This window comes from Ranitomeya imitator, chromosome 5 (genome assembly GCF_032444005.1).
Source record: "Ranitomeya imitator isolate aRanImi1 chromosome 5, aRanImi1.pri, whole genome shotgun sequence".
NCBI classification, from domain to species: Eukaryota; Metazoa; Chordata; class Amphibia; order Anura; family Dendrobatidae; genus Ranitomeya; species Ranitomeya imitator.
In genome coordinates this window covers 121,491,691-121,517,530 of record NC_091286.1, presented here as the reverse complement: position 1 = coordinate 121,517,530, position 25,840 = coordinate 121,491,691, and the positions used below count along the sequence as shown (strand labels likewise).

Below are 25,840 nucleotides of genomic sequence, written 5' to 3'. Positions count from 1 at the left end.
ACCAAACACTGATGACACCCGGATACCAAACATTGATGACATATAGACCAAACACTGATGACACCCGGATACCAAACATTGATGACATACCGACCAAACACTGATGACACTCTAAAACAAAACATTTATGACACACTGACCAAACACTGATAACACTCCGATACAAAACATTTATGACACACTGACCAAACACTGATGACACTCCAATACAAAACATTGATGACACACTGACCAAACACTGATGACACCCGGATACCAAACATTGATGACATACCGACCAAACACTGATGACACTCTAATACAAAACATTTATGACACACTGACCAAACACTGATGACACACTGACCAAACACTGATGACACCCGGATACAAAACATTGGTGACACACTGACCAAACACTGATGACAATCGAATACAAAACATTGGTGACACACTGGCTAAACACTGATGACACTCAGATACAAAACATTGATGACACACTGACCAAACACTGATGACACTCGGATACAAAACATTGGTGACACACTGGCTAAACACTGATGACACTCAGATACAAAACATTGATGACACACTGACCAAACACTGATGACACTCGGATACAAAACATTGATGACACACTGGCCAAACACTGATGACACTCGAATACAAAACATTTATGACACACTGACCAAACACTGATGACACTCGAATACAAAACATTGGTGACACACTGGCTAAACACTGATGACACTCAGATACAAAACATTGATGACACACTGACCAAACACTGATGACACTCGGATACAAAACATTGGTGACACACTGGCTAAACACTGATGACACTCAGATACAAAACATTGATGACACACTGACCAAACACTGATGACACTCGGATACAAAACATTGATGACACACTGGCCAAACACTGATGACACTCGAATACAAAACATTTATGACACACTGACCAAACACTGATGACACTCAAATACAAAACATTGGTGACACACTGGCTAAACACTGATGACACTCAGATACAAAACATTGATGACACACTGACCAAACACTGATGACACTCGGATACAAAACATTGGTGACACACTGGCTAAACACTGATGACACTCAGATACAAAACATTGATGACACACTGACCAAACACTGATGACACTCGGATACAAAACATTGATGACACACTGGCCAAACACTGATGACACTCGAATACAAAACATTGATGACACACTGACCAAACACTGATGACACCCGGATACCAAACATTGATGACATACCAACAAAACACTGATGACACTCTAATACAAAACATTGATGACACACTGACCAAACACTGATGACACCCGGATACCAAACATTGATGACATACCAACCAAACACTGATGACACTCGGATACCATACATTGATGACATACTGACCAAACACTGATGACACACTATGTTTTTTTGTGTTTGTAAAAATCACTGACGTTTGAATGAGCCCTAAGGGTTCATGCACACTGGTGATTTTCTCATATGAGTGAATTGAATTTCATCAGGGTTTCTGATAATATTATCATCAGAGTTTCATCAGTTTTTTTTCTGATGAGAAAAAAAAATGTTTCTCCTCCTTCTCCTATCAGTCTGTTAAAATTGGACCCATTGACATTCATTACTGAGTTTTATCGGACACTGAGATCAACATCAGACGTGTCTCTTCAATTTTGCACAGACCACTCGGTCCGGAAAAAAATCATGGACTTCTGAACTATAGACTATCATAAGTAAAAGTGCTATCCATGAAGATGGCACTTGGTATGTGAAAAACTAACCTGTGAAGGAGAAATAAACCAACTCTTTGGGACCCAACAAGTTCCTACTTCCTTACAGTTGAATCTGTTGTGATGCAGCGATAGCACCGTACGCAGTGAAACGGCAGTGACCCAAGCAAGTTCAAACCAAACGTTCCTTTAATGTGTTACTTCACACAGTCCATTTAGAAATACACAATACACAGCTTTAGTTTGCAGTCCATAAGCAGACCGGACTTCCCTTTGTCCAGTTTCCCTGGGCGAACGCACGCCGGTACCAAGTCTCTGTACTCACGCAGTGCACAGCACTCTATCCTCTGGATTGCAGCCCAAGACGCAGGGTGTCAGTTTCTTTGGCTCCTCTTGCCCCTGTGTTGCTTCACACAGGGAGTGCTCTGCAGACAACTGTTCTGTCTGCTTCCAAGAACAACACTGACTACAGGGCTTTTTAATCAGTCACTGCTTCACCATTCTAATCACAGCTACACCTGTGACCGCAATACGCTTTCATGGCCTCACTACGCCTCCGTGCACATTCTGGATAGCACAAACAGCGCCCCCTAGCTGTAACGTGTCACTGCCTCACACTGTATACTGAAACATTTGGTTAGATTTATTCTTTCTGGGTGATTGAATGGATTTCTGCTTTTTCATTCATGCAATTTACTTCACAATGGAAAAAAAAAAATAAATTAGTTGATGTACTACACCACAAAGTCTAAAAATACTGTGTGATTTTTAACAAAGCAAAGATTTCTAGATCTCTCCACTCTATATTTTCTTAATTACTGTAATACAATCCCCCAAGACCTAATGCTGGTAAAAAAAATAAAACATTTGTGTGTTCTTCAGCCAGTTTTGTCATATAGATAGTGAATTCTTTCCAGTGTTAACGCCTATTATTATTATTATTTTAAATTTTTTATAGCGCCATTTACTCCATGGCACTTTACATGTGAAAAGGGGGCAAATATAGACAAATACAATAAACATGAGCAAAAACAAGGCACAAACAGGTACAGAAGGAGAGAAGACCCTGCCCGCGAGAGCTCACAGTCTACATTGTATGATAATTTATTAATTTCATGTTTATAAAAGTCTTAGCTACGTTTATGGTAATATTTCTTTATTTTATCTTGTGGAAATTCTTACATGTGTTGTTGTTTTCTGATTCGGCACCTGGCTAGAGTCATGTGTGGCTACCTCTGGTTGTGATCCGTTCTTACTGTAGTAGACAAATGAAAAATACTTAAGTCACTTCCCTTTTATTCCAAATGTAGATTTTGTGCCATAAAATTGTTCTCAGAAGTAAATTGCATGAGAAGACAAATCCTATTGATGTTCATCCAAAGATGACATAAACGTAATACTTGACTGATCTGAGATGTTAAATGTTCCCTCGAAGTCCACCTTTAAATTACTGGCTAATGCATTTGCAAGTGACATTTACAGGGCTTTTTATTGTCTTCTTTTGCCACCTCATTTAGAGGTCTCCACAAGGTGAGGAGTAGTCAATGGGCACACGCCTTGCAAGTAATAATTTAAATGGCTTTCATGCAGAACGTCTGAAATGGTTATTTTCCTTCTTTCTGTAGTTATTGCACTTTTCCTGCCCCTTTAATTAAACATTGAGTAGTATACCAAAATTCTGCCTCCAAGAAATATAATTTCATTGCCAATTTTGATTTGTGCCAAATAAACCACAGTTTTGAAATATGATGGTAAGTGCTGAAGGTAAAAAAATATTAAGGAGGATCGGTCCTCGAACTGTACTTCTCTAAGGGCAGCTTACACCGGGCAGGCCCTTTTTCTGATTAAGTCATCATGGCACCAAAAATGTTGTCCCATTTATCTGATAGGAGCAATCAAAGAATACACAGGACACCTTGTTACACAATGAGTCCGGTGTGTTCTTGAAGGGAAAGCTTACGATCACTCCCGCCTCCGGCTGCCCTCCTTAAAGCAACTGGTTCTTTACATGGAATGCAGATACGCCGAATCCAGGAACCAATCAGCACTCAGAGAATCGGAGAGAACACTTCCCTCATGAGCACAACTATGTACCCAATGTGTTTCGTCCCTCCTACTTGACAAAGGGCGCAACATTTTTGTATCGTTCTGTCCACAAGGAAATCCGGCCTGTGCCCATAGTATGCTTCCCTTACAACAGACAACCTTTTTTAAGCCATGAATCATAATCAATTAAAGGTCTCTGTGACTAGTTTTAGTTTGTATAGAATAGAGGTATAAAAGTGGTTGTGCACTCTTGACAAACCCTGTCTATATGCCCTGTTTGAGTGGAGAGTGCTTTTGATAGTATATGGCCCCGATACATCAAGATCGGTGATTTTCCCTCCGGTCTCGATGAAGAAATGTATTGCAGTCAGATGCTCCTAATTGATTAAGAGAAGCACACCTCTTAATGAATTAGGAGTGTGTGACAAGTGGTGTGTGCCTCGCTACCAATCTTACTCCAGTCAGGGACTATAGTAAGATTTCTGGTGTACGCCACAGCTCGTCATGGATAAGACTAACTGTGGCGTGACATGCTTGCCGTGCCAACGTCCTGCCCCAACTCCTCTCATTTTTGCAGAGCTGGGAGAAACTGGGGTGAAATTGCAACTTTTCAAAGCAGTTTACACCAGAATTATGTGTGTAATCTACCCTCATTCATCTGAATGGCCAACATGTACTACTAAATTTACAGAGGAAATAAGCAGCATGCCACACTTCTCCCCAGGAAAATCAGATATTTGCCAGTTTCTTGGCAGCTGAACCCACCGTAAACTTGATTCTTAAATAGAGGGTTTATCTGTGATGACTCGGCTCCTGTACAGAAATCCCAATAAACCAATATAAATCATTGAGAATAACCAGAAAAAATACATTGACACACAGTTGCCAAGACTGGCATTTCATATGCCAGTGTAAGAAAAAGGATAGTTGAAGTGACTTTCTACAAATGTATTAGAAGATACACAGCTTTTAATACATTTGACACAGATATTGAAATCTAACTTTGGAACCATTTTTAGAACAGCTATGGCAAAAAATTAAGAGACCACTGCAAAATTTTCAGTTTGTCTGATTTATTTTCTTTATTGGTATGTTTTTGAGTAAAATGTAAATTGTTCTTTTATTCTATAAACTACTGACAACATGTCTCCGAAGTTCCAAGCAATACATTTTGTATTTATTTTCTGAAAAATTAAATGAAATGGTCAAAATAACAACAAAAAAATGCATTGCTTGCAGGCCTCAAATAATGCAAAACAAAAAAAAACAAGTTCATAATCACTTAGAAACAACAATACTAATCTTTTAACTCAGGAAAAGTTCAGAAATCATTATTTTGTGGAATAACCATGATTTTTAATCACAGCTTTCATGCATCTTGGCATGCTTTCCACCAGTCTTTCATGAAACACTGCTTTTGGGTAACATTATGCCACTCCTGGTACAAATAATTAAGCAGTTCTTCTTTGTTTGATGTCTTGTGACTATCTATCATCCTCTTCATTACATTCCAGAGGTTTTCAATGAGCTTCAGGTCTGGAGATTGGGCTGGCCATGACAGGGATTTGTGGTGGTCCTTCATCCACACCTTGATTGACCTTGCTGTGTGGCATGGCCCATTATCCTGCTGGAAAAACCAGTCCTCAGAGTTGGGGAACATTGCCTGAGCAGAAGGAATCGACAGTTTTTCTAGGATAACCTTTTATGCAGCTTGATTCATAAGTCCTTTGCAAAGATTAAACTGCCCAATTCCAGCCTTGCTGAAGCATCCCCAGATCAACACCTGGTCGTCTAATGGTTAGATGGAGACTTGGAGAGGCGTACAAGCCATAGTGTCTTGCACCCACTGTGAAATTTGGTAGAGGATCGGTGATGATCTGGGGATGCTTCAGCAAGGCTGGAATTGGGCAGGTTATTCTTTGTGAAGGACGTATGAATCAAGCCGCATACAAGGTTATCCTGGAAACAGTTGATTCCTTCTGCTCAGGAAATGTTCCCCAACTTTGAGGACTGTTTTTTTCCAGCAGGACAATGCGCCATGCCACACAGCTAGGTCAATCAAGGTGTGGATGAAGGACCACCACATCAAATCCCTGTCATGGCCAGCCCAATCTCCAGACCTGAAGCTCATTGAAAACCTCTGGAATGTAATCAAGAGGAAGATGGATAGTCACAAGTCATCAAGCAAAAAAGAGCTTACATTTTTGTACCAGAAGTGGCATAAGGTCACCCAAAAGCAGTGTGAAAGACTGATGGAAAGCATGCCAAGACGCATGAAAGCTGTGATTAAAATCATGGTTATTCCACAAAATATTGATTTATGAACTCTTCCTGAGTTATTATTATTTATTGTTATAGCGCCATTTATTCCATGGCGCTTTACATGTGAGGAGGGGTATATATAATAAAAACAAGTGCAATAATCTTAAACAATACAAGTCATAACTGGTACAGTAGGAGTGAGGACCCTGCCCACGAAGGCTCACAATCTACAAGGGATGGGTGAGAATACAGTAGGTGAGGATAGAGCTGGTCATGCAGCAGTTTGGTCGATCGGTGGTTACTGCAGGTTGTAGGCTTGTCGGAAGAGGTGGGTCTTCAGGTTCTTTTTGAAGGTTTCGATGGTAGGCAAGAGTCTGATGTGTTGTGGTAGAGGGTTCCAGAGTAGGGGTGATACGAGAGAGAAATCTTGTATACGATTGTGGGAAGAGGAGATAAGAGGGGAGTAGAGAAGGAGATCTTGTGAGGATCGGAGGTTGCGTGTAGGTAAGTACCGGGAGACGAGGTCACAGATGTATGGAGGAGACAGGTTCTGGATGGCTTTGTACGTCATGGTTAGGGTTTTGTAGTGGAGTTTCTGGGCAATGGGGAGCCAGTGAAGGGATTGACAGAGGGGAGAGGCCGGAGAATAGCGGGGGGACAGGTGGATTAGTCGGGCAGCTGAGATTAGAATAGATTGGAGGGGTGCGAGAGTGTTAGAGGGGAGGCCACAGAGCAGGAGGTTGCAGCAGTCAAGGCGAGAGATGATGAGGGCATGGACTAGGGTTTTTGCAGATTCTTGGTTGAGGAATGAACGGGTTTGTGAAATATTTTTGAGTTGAAGTCGGCAGGAAGTGGAAAGGGCTTGGATATGTGGTTTGAAGGAGAGAATCGGTGTCAAGGATTACCCCGAGGCAGCGAGCTTGTGGGACTGGGGAGAGTGGGCAGCCATTTACTGTAATGGATAGGTTCGTTGGGGGGTCGCGTGAGATGGTGGAAAGATGAAGAATTCTGTTTTGTCCATGTTAAGATTGAGAAAATCTAGCGGAGAAGAATGATGAAATAGTGGACAGACATTGAGGGATTCTGGTTAGTAGGGAGGTGATATCTGGTCCAGAGATGTAGATCTGTGTGTCATCAGCATAGAGATGATACTGAAAGCCGTGAGATTCTATGAGCTGTCCCAGGCCAAAGGTGTAAATGGAGAAGAGCAGGGGCCCAAGGACTGAGCCTTGTGGGACTCTGACAGATAGGGGACGAGGTGAGGAGGTGGTGTGTGAGTGGGAGACGCTGAATGTCCGGTCTGTTAGGTATGATGAGATCCAGGATAGGGCCAAGTCTGTGATGCCAAGGGATGAGAGGGTCTGTAATAATAGGGAATGGTCCACATTCCCTATTAAAACTATAGTATTGTTCTTTCTAAATGATTTTGAACTTGGTTTTTTTTTTTTTGCATTTTGCATAATTTGAGGTCTGCAAGCAATGCATTTTTTTGTTATTTTCATCATTTCTCATTTTCAGAAAATAAATACAAAATGTATTGCCTGGAACTTCAGAGACTTGTTGTCAGTAGTTTATAGAACAAAAGAACAATTTACATTTTACTCAAAAATATACCTATAAAGAGAGAAATCAGACAAACTGAAAATTTTGCAGTGGCCTCTTAATTTTTGCCAGAGCTGTAGATCAGTTGACTGCTGGTCTGTCTGGAAAGACCTCCATTGCATAGAGTCAGAGTTTAAAGGGAATATGTCACCAGCTTCTTGCTGCCCCATCAGCAAGCAGCATGAGGTATAGACAGAAACACTGATTTCAGCAATGTGTCACTTACTGGGCTGCTTGTTGCAGGTTTGATAAAATCATTGTTTTATCTGCTGCCGATCTGCCAGTTTTCTGAATTCGGAGCTCTTTATAACCTGCTCACATCACTAATTGACAGCTTTCTGTTTACACTGTGCATAGGCATAAAGATGCCAGTGGTGGGGTCGGAGTTGTACAGAGCTCATGAATATGGAGGACTATATGGCAGCAGGTTCACCAGTCCTCTAGTGATAATCTTCTGATGATAAAACAGCGATATTATCAAAAATACAGCAAGCAGCTCACTATGCTGGAATTAAGGTCTGCCTTTAACCAGACACAGTACAGAAATGATCTTGTTCCTACCAGGCATATCTCTGTGAGGTGTACTGTCAGGGGCGTAACTAACACGGTCGCAGCAGTCGCCATTGCGACTGGGCCCGGGGTAGTCAGGGGCCCCGGCTGGTCAGATGCACGCCGACACCAGCAAAAAGTTAAAAACTGTTGCCGTGCAGGTGATTCGTCCCGCATGGCACCCACCTGACCTGCCAGGCGCACACATCAGATCAGCAGCTGACGCCTGATCTGAAAGGAAGAGCTGAAGATCCTGTGGTGACGTCATCACTATCATAGGTCTTTCACCATTTATCAGCTCCGCCTCCTGATCACATGATGATGACGTCACCACAGGTCCTTCAGCTCTCAGCAGCTCAGTCCTGGTTGTGTGCAGCCCGTGTTCTCTGGTATCAACCAGCAGCAGATTTCCGGTTCCTGCTGTTTTGGTGAGAGATGGATGGGGCAGAATGCGTAGTCGGATGGGGCAGAATGCGTAGTCGGATGGGGCAGAATGCGGAGTCGGATGGGGCAGAATGCGGAGACGGATGGGGCAGAATGCGGAGACGGATGGGGCAGAATGCGGAGACGGATGGGGCAGAATGCGGAGACGGATGGGGCAGAATGCGGAGTCGGATGGGGCAGAATGCGGAGTCGGATGGGGCAGAATGCGGAGTCGGTTGGGGCAGAATGCAGAGACGGATGGGGCAGAATGCAGAGACGGATGGGGCAGAATGTGGAGACGGATGGGGCAGGAGCATGGGCAGGATGTGGATTTGGGTGGAAAATGTTTTGGTGGGGGGGCCCCATTTGAAAGTTCGCACCGGGGCCCATAACTTTGTAGTTACGCCACTGTGTACTGTCACCAGGTCAGTTTTTTTATGTTCATAAATATTTATTTGGGAATATTCTGTGGTGTTTTCAGTATATGGAAGTAATACAGAAGTTCACACTCACCATTTCCATTTAGTGAGGTTTATACTGTTCTGTGACTGCAGGAGGACCAGCGCTATCTCCTGAACTTTTCACACATCCCATGGGAGCAATGAATACATGAAATTCTTAAGCCATCTTCTGATTTTGACTATGTATATGAATCATTTAAAGGCTTCCTATACGATAGGTGTGATATTTTGTGCAGTTTGGGTCACATTACGGGATGGAAGGAAACACTTATCATAACAGATTGCTTCCTGGATTTTATATGTCATTTTATTTATTTTATTCTAGAATGCTGAAGCCTGGAACAATTTGTCATCTGCATACATCAGACTGAGACAGAAGTAAGTACCCTAAATGGACTGGAGCCAGGCTAAAGCCAAAAAGCCTAGCTACGATAATTCTGATCATGCATTTTACAGTACTACAATCTATGAATATGTTTTCTGTTTTTTCTGCAGTGTCAAAAATATTAGGGTTAACAAGAAAAATACCATACTTTGCATGCCGCATTGTTAATGCTGTGATTTAACTTATACATGATATATGAAAATATATATTTTTTTTATCTTTTCACATACATATTTTTAAGATTATGCCTAAAATCTAATATATAATTGCCTAGAATACTACTTCCTGCAATTTGTGCCAACTTCCTGTCCGGAGCTAATGTCCGGAGCTAATGTCCGGAGATAAGTGACGTCAACAGTGTCCAGTGTCTGATTGGTTGCCGCCTGCTGCGAGCGACCAATCAGAAACGTGCCGTACTGTGACACACTCCGCCCACCATTTTGGTGTGATTTTTGAATTTTTACCTCACAGCAAGTTTCTACTGCGTGGAGGCGGGCCCAGTGACGTTGCTCTTCAAGCTCCTGCCGAATTTCGTCAAAAAAATGATAATACCATTTACCAAAACTATATATATTTAGTTGTGAAATGGTTCAGTGACATTTTCACACCAATTTTGAACTTTTGTTTGGTGTTTTCTCCATATACTGCCTATTATTCACTGACTGTTATACTGAGAGACTGCCGTTTATTAACCTCTTCTTTGCCACATTGGGTATATTGCTCTATTATTTGCCACATAAGGACATTGTCCATTATTGCCCAGCAATTTCTTAAATAACAAGAATTGTCAAGAGCTGGTAAGTGCAGCCATTTTTTGTTCTTTCTTACTATTATTTATTAATTGTATTATTCTTACATTTGAATAAATAAAGTATATATGGATTCTAGACTCCCGATTCTTTAGAATCGGGCTGCCATCTAGTATTAAATATATTGAGATCGCACCTGTGGGATTCTTATCTAGTTGTTCCCTCACCCCAAGCAGGACAACTACTGCTTCCAAGGGGTGAATAAATAGAAGTCTACCAGCGTATGTCTTCTACTGTAGCTGTATGGAATATATTGTACAGTAATGGTCTTGTTGAACATCTCTTACTAAATTTAGGGAATTGACGGCCTCAAGCTGAAATCATGGCTGACGTAAATTTCCACCATCATTTTCACAAGTGTCTGGTGTAGTTAACACTGAATTTTCCAGATTCTAATTAGCCATGCCGCCCTTTTGATAAGCCCCACTTTGTTTTGAAAAAGTTGTTGAGAACAGCGAAAAAACAGAAATGTTTCACTTTGTTCTCCAAACTTTGGCTTTTTTTGTACAGCTCTTGATAAATCCCGTTATATAAAGTTATTTACCGTGTGGGGTATTTTACTAAAGTCATTGAGGGTAAATGGCCAGGATCTGCCCTCAATATCAAATTGGTGGGGGTTTGTTGGCTTCAAAATCGTAACATCACATAAAAAATGCTATGGGGCTAATTCATGAAACAATTTGCGCCAGAAATCTTGCCGAAAAATAGTTTGAGATGTCACAGTTGCGCAAGAAATATGTGACCTTTTTTTACACCAGCGAAGCCAACTTTTTGAAAGTGGGTGGAGGTTAGCGAGGACTAAGCATGTCAGATAGTTCATTATAACTTACACCATAAAAGTGTTGGAAATTATGACAGAAATATTCTCCAAATGCAGTACATTTCTTACGCTGGCGCGTGGCAGATGAAAGGTGCACCAAATTAAGTAAGACTCGTATGCCTCCTAATGAATTTGGCGCATCCTATTCCGGTGTGTCGTAGAGAAAAAGTATGAAATCCATAAAGATATCTCCGGAGAGGGGACTTACGAGTTATCACCCTAAATTAAACATGTGGGATTAATTATAGCTGGTGAAGTGAGAGAGAACCAACACTTCAAACTCCATTGAAGTAGGACCTCCTGCAATGAACAGGTAATTGCAACAGAGTTCTGATCAGAACCAGCCAGAAAGACTAGGATTCAGATACTCGGAGGCAGAGAAGTACACTTCAGAGGCAAGGGTGCTTCTTCTGTTCATAGGATTTGTCTCAGACACTCTGCAGCCAGTGGTCAGTGATGAATATTAGTTTGCATCTATGGAAGATATATTTTCAACGTTGAAGCAAAGGGACGAACATAACGCATTCACTCAAATCACCGTAAGGCCGGCCGAGCACCTCCAACTTAATATCGGTCAAATGGATTATGATATCTATGCCATATTTCATCTGTATAGAAAAGGTAGAATTGTGATCGGAAGCATGACAACAATATCTCCCGCCTGGGACCTCTAGGGGCGAAGATATCCTGAAAGTTTATGAGATATCCCCATAAACTTCTAAAAGACCTAGAACATCCCTTGATCCTTGACCCCCATATGAGCTCACTAAGGGGAGATATGTGGGCGTAACTTTAATCTATTGAAAAGCAGAGTTTGAATTTTGGTAATTTGCCAGTCCTGGAAGGTACAACTTGCTGTGGCTCAGTCCATTTTCTTTAAAGGAGTACCTTTCACCGCTAATCTCTGATCTATTTCCGTGTCTCAAGTTTAGTACTTTTTGTTTGTTATCTCTTTCACTATTTGTAATTGTATATACTGTATTGTTCCCATTTTGAAACATTTTTGTATATTTTTTATAAACACTGGCTACCTTTCCGGATTAAAGATATTAAATGTAATAGCTCCATTCCTCTTGCTCTCTGAACCGCATCCTGAAACCACACACGCTACCTGTAACTGTGTCCAATCGATCGGAGGTATATATACCATACGCTCACTATGAGGTCCCCAATAACTGGCCTAGTAGTGGAAACAGCCATAGCCTCGTCCATCTTTCATCAGTCAATTGGTCCACTCCTGATGATTGGAGGCAGTGGAGTTGCATTCCGTGACAAAATGGTGGAATCTGCATGATTTTCCCTGCTGTTATCCCTGACACATTGTACCCTTCGTCAAGACAGAAGTACAAAATACTGGATTTGGTTATTCTGGTGCCTTTGTGTCTTCAGATTTTGAAAGCTCTGATCAGCTTTTTTTCATGTGGCTTCTGATGAGACATCAGTACCTGAATGGGAACAGTGCTTTTCTAGAGCTAATGCCACTTTGTTATAATGTTAATGGCTGGCATCACACCAATTGAATCCTTCTGATGGGACATTGTTGGCAAGATAACTCTTTTAATGCTAGAGGTCTGAGCAGTGGTTCCATTGGAACATATTCTTTTTGTACTAATGCATCTTTTTGCTGTGGTTGGATTATGTGCATCTCTTAAGATCTCTCTTCATGCAGGCTATATATTCTATATAAGGCCACCATCCATGCTGCATCACTTTCTATCATTTGTCATATCCTGTACCAAGGAGGAATATGAAAGGTGCATTCCACTTTAGTAATGTCTTCCAGCTGTAGCATTTGATTAACAGGCTGTATACTCTCACTTCATTCACTTTCAGACCAAAGATCAGACAAAGGGTCGGGGTCTTGTATAACTCATTGATTGAAAACATTTGTGATTCATTATTATCAGTTCCATTTTCCAGGTCTCTGTTCACACTACCATTATTCTGCTGGGAAATGCTCCATAGCACACGTTACGTGCTAGTAAACATGACCTCAGGCATATCTCCTGCCAGGGATGTTGATAGGTTGACTTTTTGCACTAGCATTTTCTGTAGCACAATTTATCATCGGATTTTAAAAATATGCCATAACGTTAAATCTTTGAAGTAAAAGGATCACAGTCACCATATTTCCTTGTAGGTTTCCATCGCTTTTACTAGCGGAGTATAAAAGTGATAGATGTTATGAAACAACTTTCAAAACTTGGTTGAGTTCTTTTTCAGATATGGAGCAGGGTGTAAATACGTAATGTAAAGCACCCCTGTGTAATGAGATGGCTCAGGAGAAGTACAATGCGATGGATGGAGCTCGCTTGCAAGCAGCTGTTGACAGTTCTGTGCAAACATATGCTCCAGATTTTCGTTTACAAGTTTAGTGACTTAGTACACCTTAACACAGAGGCATTAAGCAAGTTTACCTATGTGCAAAGTAAAGCACTTTCTAAATAGCCTTCATTAAAATGTTTTCAGCATTTAGATGCTGCAGAATGTCTGAGTCCTTTTATCAAGTTGATTGCTTTAAAGCGATGTTACAAACTTATCAGAGCTGCTCCTGACAACTCTTTGCTCTACCGCTCCCTCCTCTCAGTGTTAGAGCTAGCAGCAGGAATGGGGAGTGGGTTGTACACATATCTGCAGTGGACAGGGGCGAAAGCATCTTGGAGAGGGCTCAGAAAACAAGCTATAGAAAGGAGGAAAGAACATGGAAAGGAAATAATTGAGGTTCTGGAGCTTAGTTGACGCAAGAGAGCAAGTAAACACAGGATAACCCCGAAAACACAAAGCGATCACATCCAGCATGTATTCCAGGGAGGGACACTCCCACAAGGGAAAATATCAAAACTTCATTAAAATGTTTCTAGCATCTAGATGTGGCAGAATGTCTGTAAGTCCCACAAGAGAAAATATCAAAACTTGGATCAGAGGGCAAACTGCATATGAGGAGTCTTGAAGATTGTGGACCGAAACTAAGGCTATTTCTTTATCGCCTCTCATTGGGGGACACAGGAACCATGGGTGTATGCTGCTGCCACTAGGAGGCTGACACTATGCAAATAAAAAAGTTAGCTCCTCCTCTGCAGTGTACACCCCACCGACTGGCATTATACTCTTCAGTTTAGCTTAGTGTCAGTAGGAGGTGGATACGGGTCTTTCATTAGACCCTTATCTACCTCAATGTGCGTCGTTTTCTTTCAGGTTTTTCCGGAAGGGATACAGGGTGAGCAGTCACACCTGTATTCCCACAAGCGGACTATGAGTACGGCGTGTACTGCCACCCCGTATCCTCATAGATCCCTCACCAGGACCAAGATCCTAGCACACAAGTGTGCTCAGAAGTCCGGTCCTGGCTCCGTCCCCCACCCACTCGCCCACCAGAGCCTGTCGGTTGGAAGAGACGAGAACGTCCATCAGCTCCCTGGACGTCTCACCCCCTTTTAAGGTTAGTACCGGCGTGGGATGTTTTAGGTGAGTATTCCCCCATCCCATCCCAGATCCTTGTTAGGGGGGGTGCTTTTGTTAAGGGCTCCCAGACGGTGACCCTCTCTTACCCGGTCATCGCCTGTATCCTTGCAGCGGCCGATATTTTATCGGTGATCCTGGAGTTCCAGCATTTTTCACTATTCTGCAAGGGCCTTCTGCTCTCCAGCGCGGGGCCCCTTTGCTGGCCGCAGCGCTCTTATTCCGTGTCCAGCACCTTCTTTCTAGACAGCTCTTGGCTGCCGTACGCTCCTTTCCGCGGCGCACTACCAGCGCTGCGGTTTTTCACTGGGCACAGCCCTCAGCGCGGCAGCCCTGCAGTCTATCGCGCCGCTTCTCGCTGCGGCGCATTGCTCCGGCGCCGCAGGAGGTGGTTATCTGCGGTGCCCTTCAGCGGCGCTGCTTAGCAGGCTGCGGCGCCTGTGCCGCAGCCTCCCGTCGCGGCGCATTGCTCCGGCGCTCTATACCGGCGTCACGGCTCGCTTTCCCGGCCGCAGGTTCCTAATTTAGGCCCCGGCTTCGGCCGGGGCCTACTTCCGGTCTTCGGATCCCTCACTTCCGCTTCTGCGGGCGGGCTTTTTCCCGCCCGACATACTATGTCCGGCCCACCGGCGCCTCTGCGTCTGGCTCCGCCCCCTTCCTCGTGGGACACTCGTCTGGTGTGAGCATCGCTTCACACCACAGCAGCAGCAGCCCTTGCAGTGCCTAACGCAGCGCGCCACGCTCCTTCGCCACGCATCTTCTGTGAGCTCAGCATTGCAGAATACAGCACCTCAGGGGATTTCTCCACCGAGGACAAGTGGGACATCTTCCAGGACCGGGTCCGTGAGTAGCTGCACTGCAGACTGACACCCCCCTCTGCCCACTGTCCCCTAACCAACTGGCATCTTCAGGGTCCCTCAAAATGTCTACCTCTAAAGGGGGCCGCTCTCGCCCTCCTACTTCTTCTTCATCTACTGCCTTAGTCACGTACTTTGCATGTTCGTCCTGTAACAGCAAACTTCCCTCAGGTCAGTCCTCCCCACTGTGTCAGTCCTGCAGCAACCCGATTGTTCCCACCGCCCAGGATCCCCCGGCTGTTCCGCCCGAGAGTGATCCCCCCATCCAAGGCTGGGCCGCCTCTCTGTCACAATCGGTGGCCGATTTAACACGGGTGTCTCAAACCCTGGTGTCCGTGCTGTATCGGTTACCCCTGCAGACCCCTGCTGTGGCCAGCGGGTCGCAGGAACCGCCGCCCGAGCCCTCCTTGATTAGCCACAAAAGGTCCAGACAGGAACGTCGGTCTGAGTCCTCTTCTCGTTCCATCTCGCCGCACGGCCCTCCCCCGCGGTTGGTGTCCCACCGATCCTCCTCCCCTGAGTCAGGCGAGGCATTATCTGATGCGCCCTCGGAGGATATTTCGGAGCTGGATCCTAACCAAATCGCCACCATGAGTGAGACAGTCCAGAACCTCATTGGGGCAATAAACCAAACCTGTGGCATCAAGGATCCCTCTACGGAACCTGCAGATCAGGCGGTTTCATTTAGACGGGCCAAACCACCTTCTAAATTTTTCGCTCCTCATCCTGAATTCGAGGAAATCTTGTCCAGAGAGAGAGAGAATCCGACCAGACGTTTTCAGAGGGGAAAACGCCTGGGGGTGTTATATCCTTTTTCACCAGAACTTACCGCCAATTGGACGGTCTCTCCCTCGGTGGATCCCCCTGTTTCCAGGCTGTCCACCAACACGGTGCTTCCACTGTCCGGCGGAGCATCTCTGAAGGATTCTAACGATAGAGTTATAGAATCCTTCGCGAAATCTGCTTTTGAAGCGGCTTCAGCGGCTCTATGTCCAGCTTTCGCTTCCACTTGGGCTTCAAAATCCATCTCAAAATGGGCCAAGGATCTTCGGCGAGGTATCCTGGACGGGGCGCCTCCCGCGCAATTAGCGGAACTTGCCAACCAGATTTCCCACGCTGGTGAATACCTGGTTTCCGCCTCCCTGGATGTCGCGTCTTTTGCGGCTCATGCTTCCAGCAATGCCGTTGCCATCCGCCGGACTGTTTGGCTCAAGGCCTGGCAAGCGGACTTGTCCTCCAAAAAGTCCCTCACTAGTCTGCCCTTCCAGGGCTCTCGTCTCTTTGGTTCCCAGCTGGACCAAATCATTAAGGACGCCACCGGGGGTACAAGTTCTCTTCTCCCCCAGGCTAAGCCTCGTCGCCCTCTTCCTAGACGACAGTTTCGTTCTTTTCGGCCTTTTCGTCGCTTCGCTGCATCAAACTTTTTTTCCCAGCAGCAACAGAGGCCACAGGCACGTCAAGAAAAGAAGGCGGTGTCCTTTAGGCCCACTCCGTCTTGGCGTCCTCGCTTCTCCCAGGGTAGATCCTCCAGGCCCAGGACTGGAAGATCCACCTCGGCATGACTCTCGGCAAGACTCCAGCCCAACTCCCAGATTGGGCGGCCGTCTTCTCCTTTTCAGGGACGTCTGGATTTCCGCAGTAGAGGATGCATGGGTCAGGGAAGTGGTATCCTCGGGATACAAAATAGAGTTCGCTTCCTGACCTCGGGATCGTTTCTTCCAATCCCGTCCTCCAAGAGATCCCGATCTAGTTCCGGGCTTCTTCACAGCCATCGCTTGTCTGCTCAAATCCGGGGTAATCGTTCCTGTCCCAGAAAAAGAACGCTTCACGGGTTTCTACTCGAATCTTTTTGTGGTACCGAAAAAAGACGGCAAGGTTCGCCCCATTCTGGACCTCAAATTGCTGAACAGGAGAGTTTGCCTGAGACACTTCAGGATGGAATCCCTTCGTTCAGTAATTGCTTCCATGGAGGCTAAGGAGTTTCTATGCTCAATAGATATCCAGGACGCCTACCTCCATGTCCCGATATTTCCCGGACATCACCGTTTCCTGCGCTTTGCAGTGCAACAATATCATTTTCAGTTTGTCGCCTTGCCGTTCGGTCTCGCAACCGCGCCAAGGGTGTTCACGAAAATCATGGCGGCGCTGATGGCCGTCTTGAGAGTCAGATGCTTGGTCCTATTTCCATATCTCGACGACATCCTCATCAAGGCTCCGTCCTTTGCTCAGGCCCACAAAAGCCTGTCCATTGTTCTCGACACCTTAGCCCGTTTCGGGTGGCTGGTCATCCGGAAGAAGTCCTGCCTTATTCCTTCTCAGCACATCATCTTTCTGAGCATGCTATTCGACACTCGTCAGAGCAGAGTCTTCCTTCCCAAAGACAAGAGATCCACTCTTTGTCGGGACATACGCTTGCTCCAGGGTCCTCGGCCTCCCTCCCTCCGTTCGGCCATGAAGGTTCTGGGGAGGATGGTAGCTACATTGGAAGCGATTCCCTTCGCCCAATTCCATTCGCGACCCCTTCAGCAAGCCATTCTGTCTCAGTGGGACAGGTCGGTCTTCTCCCTGGATCGGCCGATCAGACTCTCTTCTCGGGTCAAGCGGTCCCACAACTGGTGGCTGATGTCACCTCTCATTTCCCAGGGCAGGTCCTTCCTTCCAGTTCACTGGCAGGTGGTGACAACGGACGCCAGCCTGATCGGCTGGGGTGCGGTTTTTCGCCACCTGACGGTTCAGGGCCGTTGGTCGTCGCAGGAGTCATCTCTGCCAATCAACGTCCTCGAAATTCGGGCCATCTTTCTGTCCCTCCGCCACTGGGAAAAGATCCTCAGGGGCCTTCCACTCTGGATCCAGACGGACAACGCCACGGCTGTGGCATATGTCAACCATCAGGGGGGGACTCGGAGCTCCTTGGCCCTTGCCGAGGTATCCAAGATCCTCCTTTGGGCAGAGGCAACAGTTCCGGTGATATCCGCGGTGCATATCCCCGGCGTGGACAACTGGGCGGCCGACTTCCTCAGCCGCGAGGGCCTCGCGGCAGGGGAATGGTCCTTGCATCCGGAGGTCTTCCATCAGATTTGTCTTCGATGGGGAACTCCGGATGTGGATCTCACGGTGTCTCGAATCAACAGGAAGGTTCCGCAGTTCGTATCCAGGTCCCGCGATTCTCTCGCAGTGGGCGTCGATGCTCTGGCCATTCCTTGGTCACAGTTCGAGCTGCCCTACCTGTTCCCATCCCTTCCATTACTTCCCAAACTGTTGAAGAAGATCAAAGTGGAAGGGGTGCCGGTCATCCTGATCGCCCCGGATTGGCCCAGGAGAGCTTGGTTCGCGGAGCTCGTCAACCTTCTCGCGGACGCTCCCTGGCACCTTCCAGTCAGGCCTGATCTGCTGTCCCAGGGTCCGATCTGCCACCCGAATTCTCGGTCGCTCAGTTTAACGGCGTGGCTGTTGAGACCGCGGTTCTAAGAGCGTCCGGCCTTTCGGACCGGGTGATTCACACCATGATTCAGGCTCGGAAGCCTTTGTCTTCCAGGATCTACTACCGCACCTGGAAGGCTTACTTCCGTTGGTGCGAGTCCAACCGCGTCCCGCCTATGGTTTTTTCCCTGCCTTCTCTTTTGGCCTTCCTTCAGGCAGGACTGGATTCGGGCCTGGCTCTTAGCTCCCTGAAGGGTCAGGTCTCTGCGCTTTCCATCCTCTTTCAGAAGACCTTGGCCTCTCGGCCACAGGTTAAGACCTTCTTTCAAGGGGTAGCCCACGCTGTCCCGCCGTACAGGGCCCCTGTGGAGGCATGGGACTTAAACCTGGTACTGGACGTTCTGAAGGTTTCTCCTTTTGAACCTCTTAGGGAGATTCCTCTATCAGTTTTATCTTGGAAGGTGGCCTTTCTCGTGGCCATCACGTCCATTCGCCGCGTTTCTGAGCTAGCGGCCCTGTCTTGTCGTCCTCCGTTTTTGGTCATTCACCAGGACAAGGTGGTCTTCCGGCCCCCACCTTCTTTTCTTCCTAAGGTGGTTTCCACCTTCCACCTCAACGAGGACATCGTTCTTCCTTCCTTTTGTCCAGCTCCGACTCATCCTCTGGAGCGATCGTTGAACAAGCTGGACCTTGTCAGGGCAGTGAGGATCTATCTGGACAGAACGTCCACTTTCCGGAAGACGGATTCTTTTTTCGTCATTCCTGATGGCACGCGCAGAGGCCAACCAGCTTCTAAAGCGACTATTGCTCGCTGGATCAGAATGGCAATTTTGGAGGCTTACCGGGTCAAGAACAGAGTGCCCCATCCTGGGATTAAGGCTCACTCTACCCGGGCAGTCGGCGCCTCCTGGGCGGTGCACCACAGGGCTTCCGCCCTACAGCTTTGCAAAGCGGCAACTTGGTCTTCCATCCACACGTTCGCCAAATTTTACAAGGTCCATACCTACGCTTCGGCAGACGCCAGCCTAGGCAGAAGGATCTTGCAGGCAGCAGTGGTGAGTCCTCTGACCTGATGGAAGTCTGTTTTTCCCACCCGTGGGACTGCTTTGGGACGTCCCATGGTTCCTGTGTCCCCCAATGAGAGGCGATAAAGAAAACAGGATTTTTGGTTGCTTACCGTAAAATCTGTTTCTTGAAGCCTCCATTGGGGGACACGGCTCCCTCCCAATGTTTCTGTTATCTGTTTTATGACTGTTCTCACGTTTACAGTTCTCAAGTTTGTGGTTATGGTTTTCAACCTTGTTCTTTTCTCCTACTGCTTTCTCACTAACTGAAGAGTATGATGCCAGTCGGTGGGGTGTACACTGCAGAGGAGGAGCTAACTTTTTTATTTGCATAGTGTCAGCCTCCTAGTGGCAGCAGCATACACCCATGGTTCCTGTGTCCCCCAATGGAGGCTTCAAGAAACAGATTTTACGGTAAGCAACCAAAAATTCTGTTTTTATGTTAAATGTAACCACGAACATATGTAAAAATCAGTTTCCTATGTCGAAAATGCTAATGGACAATAAAAGGAATGCTAAAGATTGGATGTAGTGTCTGTTCTATGTGAAGTAACCAATTTGATGTAGAACAGGGGTTAATTGTGTTGTATTTTTTAATAAGGGAGGGTCAGCTCTCCAGCGATCTGTTTCACTACATGTAGTTCTCATGAAATACTGACACTGGAACATCTTCTCTCAGAACTCTGCATTGTGCCTTTCCTCTGTTATTCATTCTGGAAATGCAGTGATAAATTTACAGACTGTCAGCACGGATTGGATAGTGTCAGAATATGTGGGGATAGCCTCCATTATTAAGGGGAGGTGTCAAGTCCAGAAGAGTAACAGTGGGATGATGCTATACTATAATTTACTACAATAGACGTGTAGAGATGACAGACATTCATTACGAGCTACAATACAATTTACTTTCACAGTGTTTTTCTGTGTTAAATTAGATACTGTATATTAACCTGAACAGCGGCCTTCAGTAAATGAAGCTTAACCACTTGTATTTTTCTAGTTTACATTATATCTCAATTCTCCATGACTTTCAGCATCCATACTAGTATCAGTAAATGAAATCAAGGCGGAAATGTCATCCTGACCTTGTCCTGCTTTCATTGGTTATGTGCATATTACAATGTGTAGATAGAAGTAAAGCAGTCAGGCACAATCCGGTGAATTTTGAAAAAACGGATCCGGCAAAAATTGCCACCGGATCCGTTTTTTTTTTTTAATTCACTGGGTTAGAAGTTAGGAGATATGTATTAATAGCGTTCATTGCACACAAAAAAATGACAACAACACTGTGACTTTCTAGAGCTGTGTAAAGTTAAAGGGGGTCTCCAAAACTATTCCCTGACTGCAGTTTGTTTTTGCGCTTTGCGGTGGTCATGCAGTCAAATGCAAACATGAAACTCCTCGCCGGAGGTGCCAGCATTCTAGGGGCTTATTTCAGCCGGGTCCCTGAATACACACACAAAACTCCTTGCCGGAGGTGCCAGCATTCTAGGGGCTTATTTCAGCCGGGTCCCTGACTGCATACAAAACATGACCACACTGGCGCTGAGCTCATACATAAATTGACACTAGCGCATGGCCGTGCGGTCATGAGAACCCTCTATAACTGTAGCACCTACAGGACCTTCCAAGAAGGACCAATGGAAGGCTGTCACAGAACTTGATCAGGTACAGGGCCTTCCTGGAGGACCAATGGAAGTTGCTGCAGTACCTGAGCATGTGACCCTTAATCTCCACTGAGAGATCTTGCCCTGGGCATGCTCAGTGTGTGCAAAGCAGGACTTAGTCCCAGAAAAGCCTGCTCACCGCAGACCAGTGCAGGGTACAATAGTAAAGCCTTGAGAGGCAGCAGTAACCCTTTGCACAGTATCAGATTCAGTGAGAAGCTGGGACCGATGTCTCCGCTGAGCAGGCTCCACTGCAGCCGATGCAGAATGGGAGACTGCAGCAGACATGGTTCGAGATTCCCCCTGTGCAGCGGCGGGAACTCGACTCCTAACACTGTGTGCACACGTTCTGGATTTTTCGTGGTTTTTTTTTTTTCGCTATAAAACCGCGAAAAAAACACTCACATTAAGCATCCTATTAAAAGAATGCAATCCGCATTTTGTATGCACATGCTGCATTTTTTGTCCTGAGCAGAAACGCATTCTGGAAAAAACCACCAGCATGTTCATTAATTTGCGGAATCGTGGGGTTTCCGCACACATAAGAATGCATTGATCCGCTTACTTCCCGCATGGGGCTATTCCCACCATGCGGGAAGTAAGCGGATCATGTGCGGTTGGTACCCAGGGTGGAGGAGAGGAGACTCTCCTCCAGGGACTGGGCACCATATCACTGTTAAAAAAAGAATAAAAAATAAAAAATAGTGATATACTCACCTTCTGATGGACCCCGGAGTCCTCCCGCCTCTCAGCGGTGCACGTGGCGGCTTCCGTTCCCAGGGATGCTGTGTGCGATGGACCTGGGAGGACGTCACGGTCACGTGACCATGACGTCATCCCAGGTCCTTCACACACAGCATCCCTGGGAACAGAAGCCGCCGCGTTCACTGCTGAGGAGATCGGGTGATGTCGGATGGTGAGAATAACCTTTTTTTTATTATTTTTAACATTGGATCTTTTTACTATTGATGCTGCATTGGCAGAATCAATAGTAAAAAGTTGGTCACACTTATCAAACACTATGTTTGACAAGTGTGACCAACCTGTCAATCAGAATTTCAAGCGATGCTACAGATCGCTTGGAAAACGCAAGCATTCTGCAAGCTAATTACGCTTGCAAAATGCTAGTGTTTCATGCCAATTCCGCATGCGATATACCCGCGGCAGGATTTGCGGAATTGCCGCAGAAATTTCTGCTGCAATTCTGCAATGTGTGCACTTAGCCTTACTGCGTAATCTGTTGCCAATGGTTTTCTTGGTGACTGTGGTCTCAGCTGCTTTGAGATAATTAACAAGTCACCCCCCATGTAGTTTTAGGCTGATCTCTCACATTCCTCATGATCAAGGATACCCCACGAGTTGAGATTTTGCGCCAACGGTTGTCTCCTTCTCACCCAGTGTCTTGCTTATGGTTTTGTAGCCCATTCCAGCTTTGTGCAGGTGTATGATCTTGTCCCTGACATCCTTATAAAGCTCTTTGGTCTTGCCCATGTTGTAGAGGTTAGAGTCTGACTGATTAACCCCTTACCGGCATCGGACGTACTATACCGTCCGATGCCGGCTCCCCTGCTTTGATGCAGGGCTCCGCGGTGAGCCCGCATCAAAGCCGGGACATGTCAGCTGTTTTGAACAGCTGACATGTGCCCGTAATAGGCGCGGGCAGAATCGCGATCTGCCCGCACCTATTAACTAGTTAAATGCCGCTGTCAAACGCAGACAGCGGCATTTAACTACCGCTTCCGGCCGGGCGGCCGGAAATGACGTCATCACCGACCCCCGTCACATGATCGGGGGTCGGCGATGCTTGTATATTGTAACCATAGAGGTCCTAGAGACCTCTATGGTTACTGATGACCGGTGGCTGTGAGCGCCACCCTGTGGTCGGCGCTCACAGCACACCTGCAATTCTGCTACATAGCAGCGATCAGCAGATCGCTGCTATGTAGCAGAGCCGATCGCGTTGTGCCTGCTTCTAGCCTCCCATGGAGGCTATTGAAGCATGGCAAAAGTTAAAAAAAAAAAGTTTAAAACAATGTGAAAAAAATAAAAAAAACATAAAAGTTTAAATCACCCCCCTTTCGCCCCAATCAAAATAAATCAATTAAAAAAAAATCAAATCTACGCATATTTGGTATCGCCGCGCTCCGAATCGCCCGATCTATCAATTAAAAAAAAGTATTAACCTGATCGCTAAACAGAGTAGCGGGAAAAAAATTCGAAACGCCAGAATTACGTTTTTTTGGTCGCCGCGACATTGCATTAAAATGCAATAACGGGCGATCAAAAGAACGTATCTGCACCGAAATGCTATCATTAAAAACGTCATCTCCGCACGCAAAAAAAAAGGCCTTAACCGACCCCAGATCATGAAAAAATGGAGACGCTACGAGTATCGGAAAATGGCGCACTTTTTTTTTTTTTTTTTAGCAAAGTTTGGAATTTTTTTTCACCACTTAGATAAAAAATAACCTAGTCATGTTAGGTGTCTATGAACTCGTACTGACCTGGAGAATCATAATGGCAGGTCATTTTTAGCCTTTAGTGAACCTAGCAAAAAAGCCAAACAAAAAACCAGTGTGGGATTGCACTTTTTTTGCAATTTCACCGCACTTGGAATTTTTTTCCTGTTTTCTAGTACACGACATGCTAAAACCAATGATGTCGTTCAAAAGTACAACTCGTCCCGCAAAAAATAAGCCCTCACATGGCCAAATTGACGGAAAAATAAAAAAGTTATGGCTCTGGGAAGGAGGGGAGCGAAAAACGAACACGGAAAAACGAAACATCCCCCGGTCATGAAGGAGTTAATTGATTCTGTGGACAGGAGTCTTTTATAAAGGTGACTATGTAAGACAGTTGTCTTTAATGCAGGTAACAAGTTGATTAGGAGCATCTAACTGGTCTGTAGGAGCCAGAACTCTTAATGGTTGGTAGGGGATCAAATACTTATTTTTCACTGCAAAATCCAAATTTATACAATGTGATTTTCTGGATTTTATTTTTGATATTCTATCTCTCAATGTTAAAATTAACCTCCCCTTAAAATTATAGACTGTTCATGACTTTGTCAGTGGGCAAACCTACAAAATCAGCAAGGGATCAAATAGTTATTTTCCCCATTGTATATTATAAAGGGGTATTTAGGGTGTATTATAAGGCTGTACGCTTCAGGAAGGAGCATCATGTAATTACAGACCAATGACGAGATTTCTTGAGTTAGCAGGTTTTGAACTAAAGCTGAGAGTAGACTATTGTCGGAGAAAACTGTATTTGCCCTCTAAAGCCTAAATTGTGCAATAAATCTTACAGAAGCGATGTGACCATTACCTCATTTTTGTGTGCTCTGGTTTAAGAGTAAGAGTGTTTCTCTTTTTCCTGTCAGTGCCCTCACATTTGGGGAACATTTCAAAGAATCAAAGCGTAAAGAATGTCAATTAGGCATGTAGAGGAGTGTTACACAGTGAGCGTTCTCTGAGCCTCCAGGAAACTTACTTCAACTTTAAAAAATTGCTTCTAATTAGACTAAATACAACAATAACCTGAGATCAATGTACGACCCGACCGTAAAACCCCAAACTTCCCTTCTCATAAAGAACATCTATATTTTATTACCAGCCATGTTCTCCTATTAATATGGCATTACCAAGTTTTACCAAGCAGAGTGCCTTAATTTTGCCATTTTCATTTTTAATGCTAGAAATAGAGCAGCTTCCACTATGTCATGTAGTACAACCATTGCACTAGTAAAACGTGTTCATCCCAATAATCTAATCATGTAGTTAAGTACAAATCATAAAATGCATTTGAAAGGTATCACTATAATGCCAAACAGAAGTCAGGAAACTGTGATAACATATATAAATGTGTATTGGAATTAGATTTGTAAAGAGTTAGGGGTCATGAAAAAAAGTACAGGCGGTTCCCAGGTTTAGAACTTGATAGGTTCAGTAGGTTTGTCCATAGCCCGTACTTGTAAGTAAGTTGAAGCAGGGCTGGAAAAAAAAGCAAAAAATTAATACTCCCTTACATGCATGTCTTGACATTGTGACTTTACAACTCACTGTTATTCTGAAGAGACCAGAGATGTGGTGGCCAATGGAATAAATAAGCAGCTGAGCGACCATAGAGGTGAGTATTATTATAATTGTTTTTTTTTACCAATACTCACCTCAATCCTCACCTCTATGGCCGTCTCGATCACCATTCCCCTGTCTTGTCTTCTTCTTTCTACCATAGCACACCTTATCTCCAGCCTCTTAACTATAAGCTAG

At 45.2% G+C, this 25,840-nt stretch overlaps 1 protein-coding gene across 1 annotated transcript in view; it reads left to right on the top strand.

Moving 5' to 3' along the window:
- Positions 1-25,840, top strand: part of TTC27 (tetratricopeptide repeat domain 27) — a 630,563-nt gene that overhangs the window by 542,220 nt on the left and 62,503 nt on the right. The window contains exon 16 of the mRNA XM_069769113.1: positions 9,414-9,466. Within this exon, the coding sequence (XP_069625214.1) occupies positions 9,414-9,466 (53 nt within the window). The remainder of the gene's footprint in view (positions 1-9,413; positions 9,467-25,840) is intronic.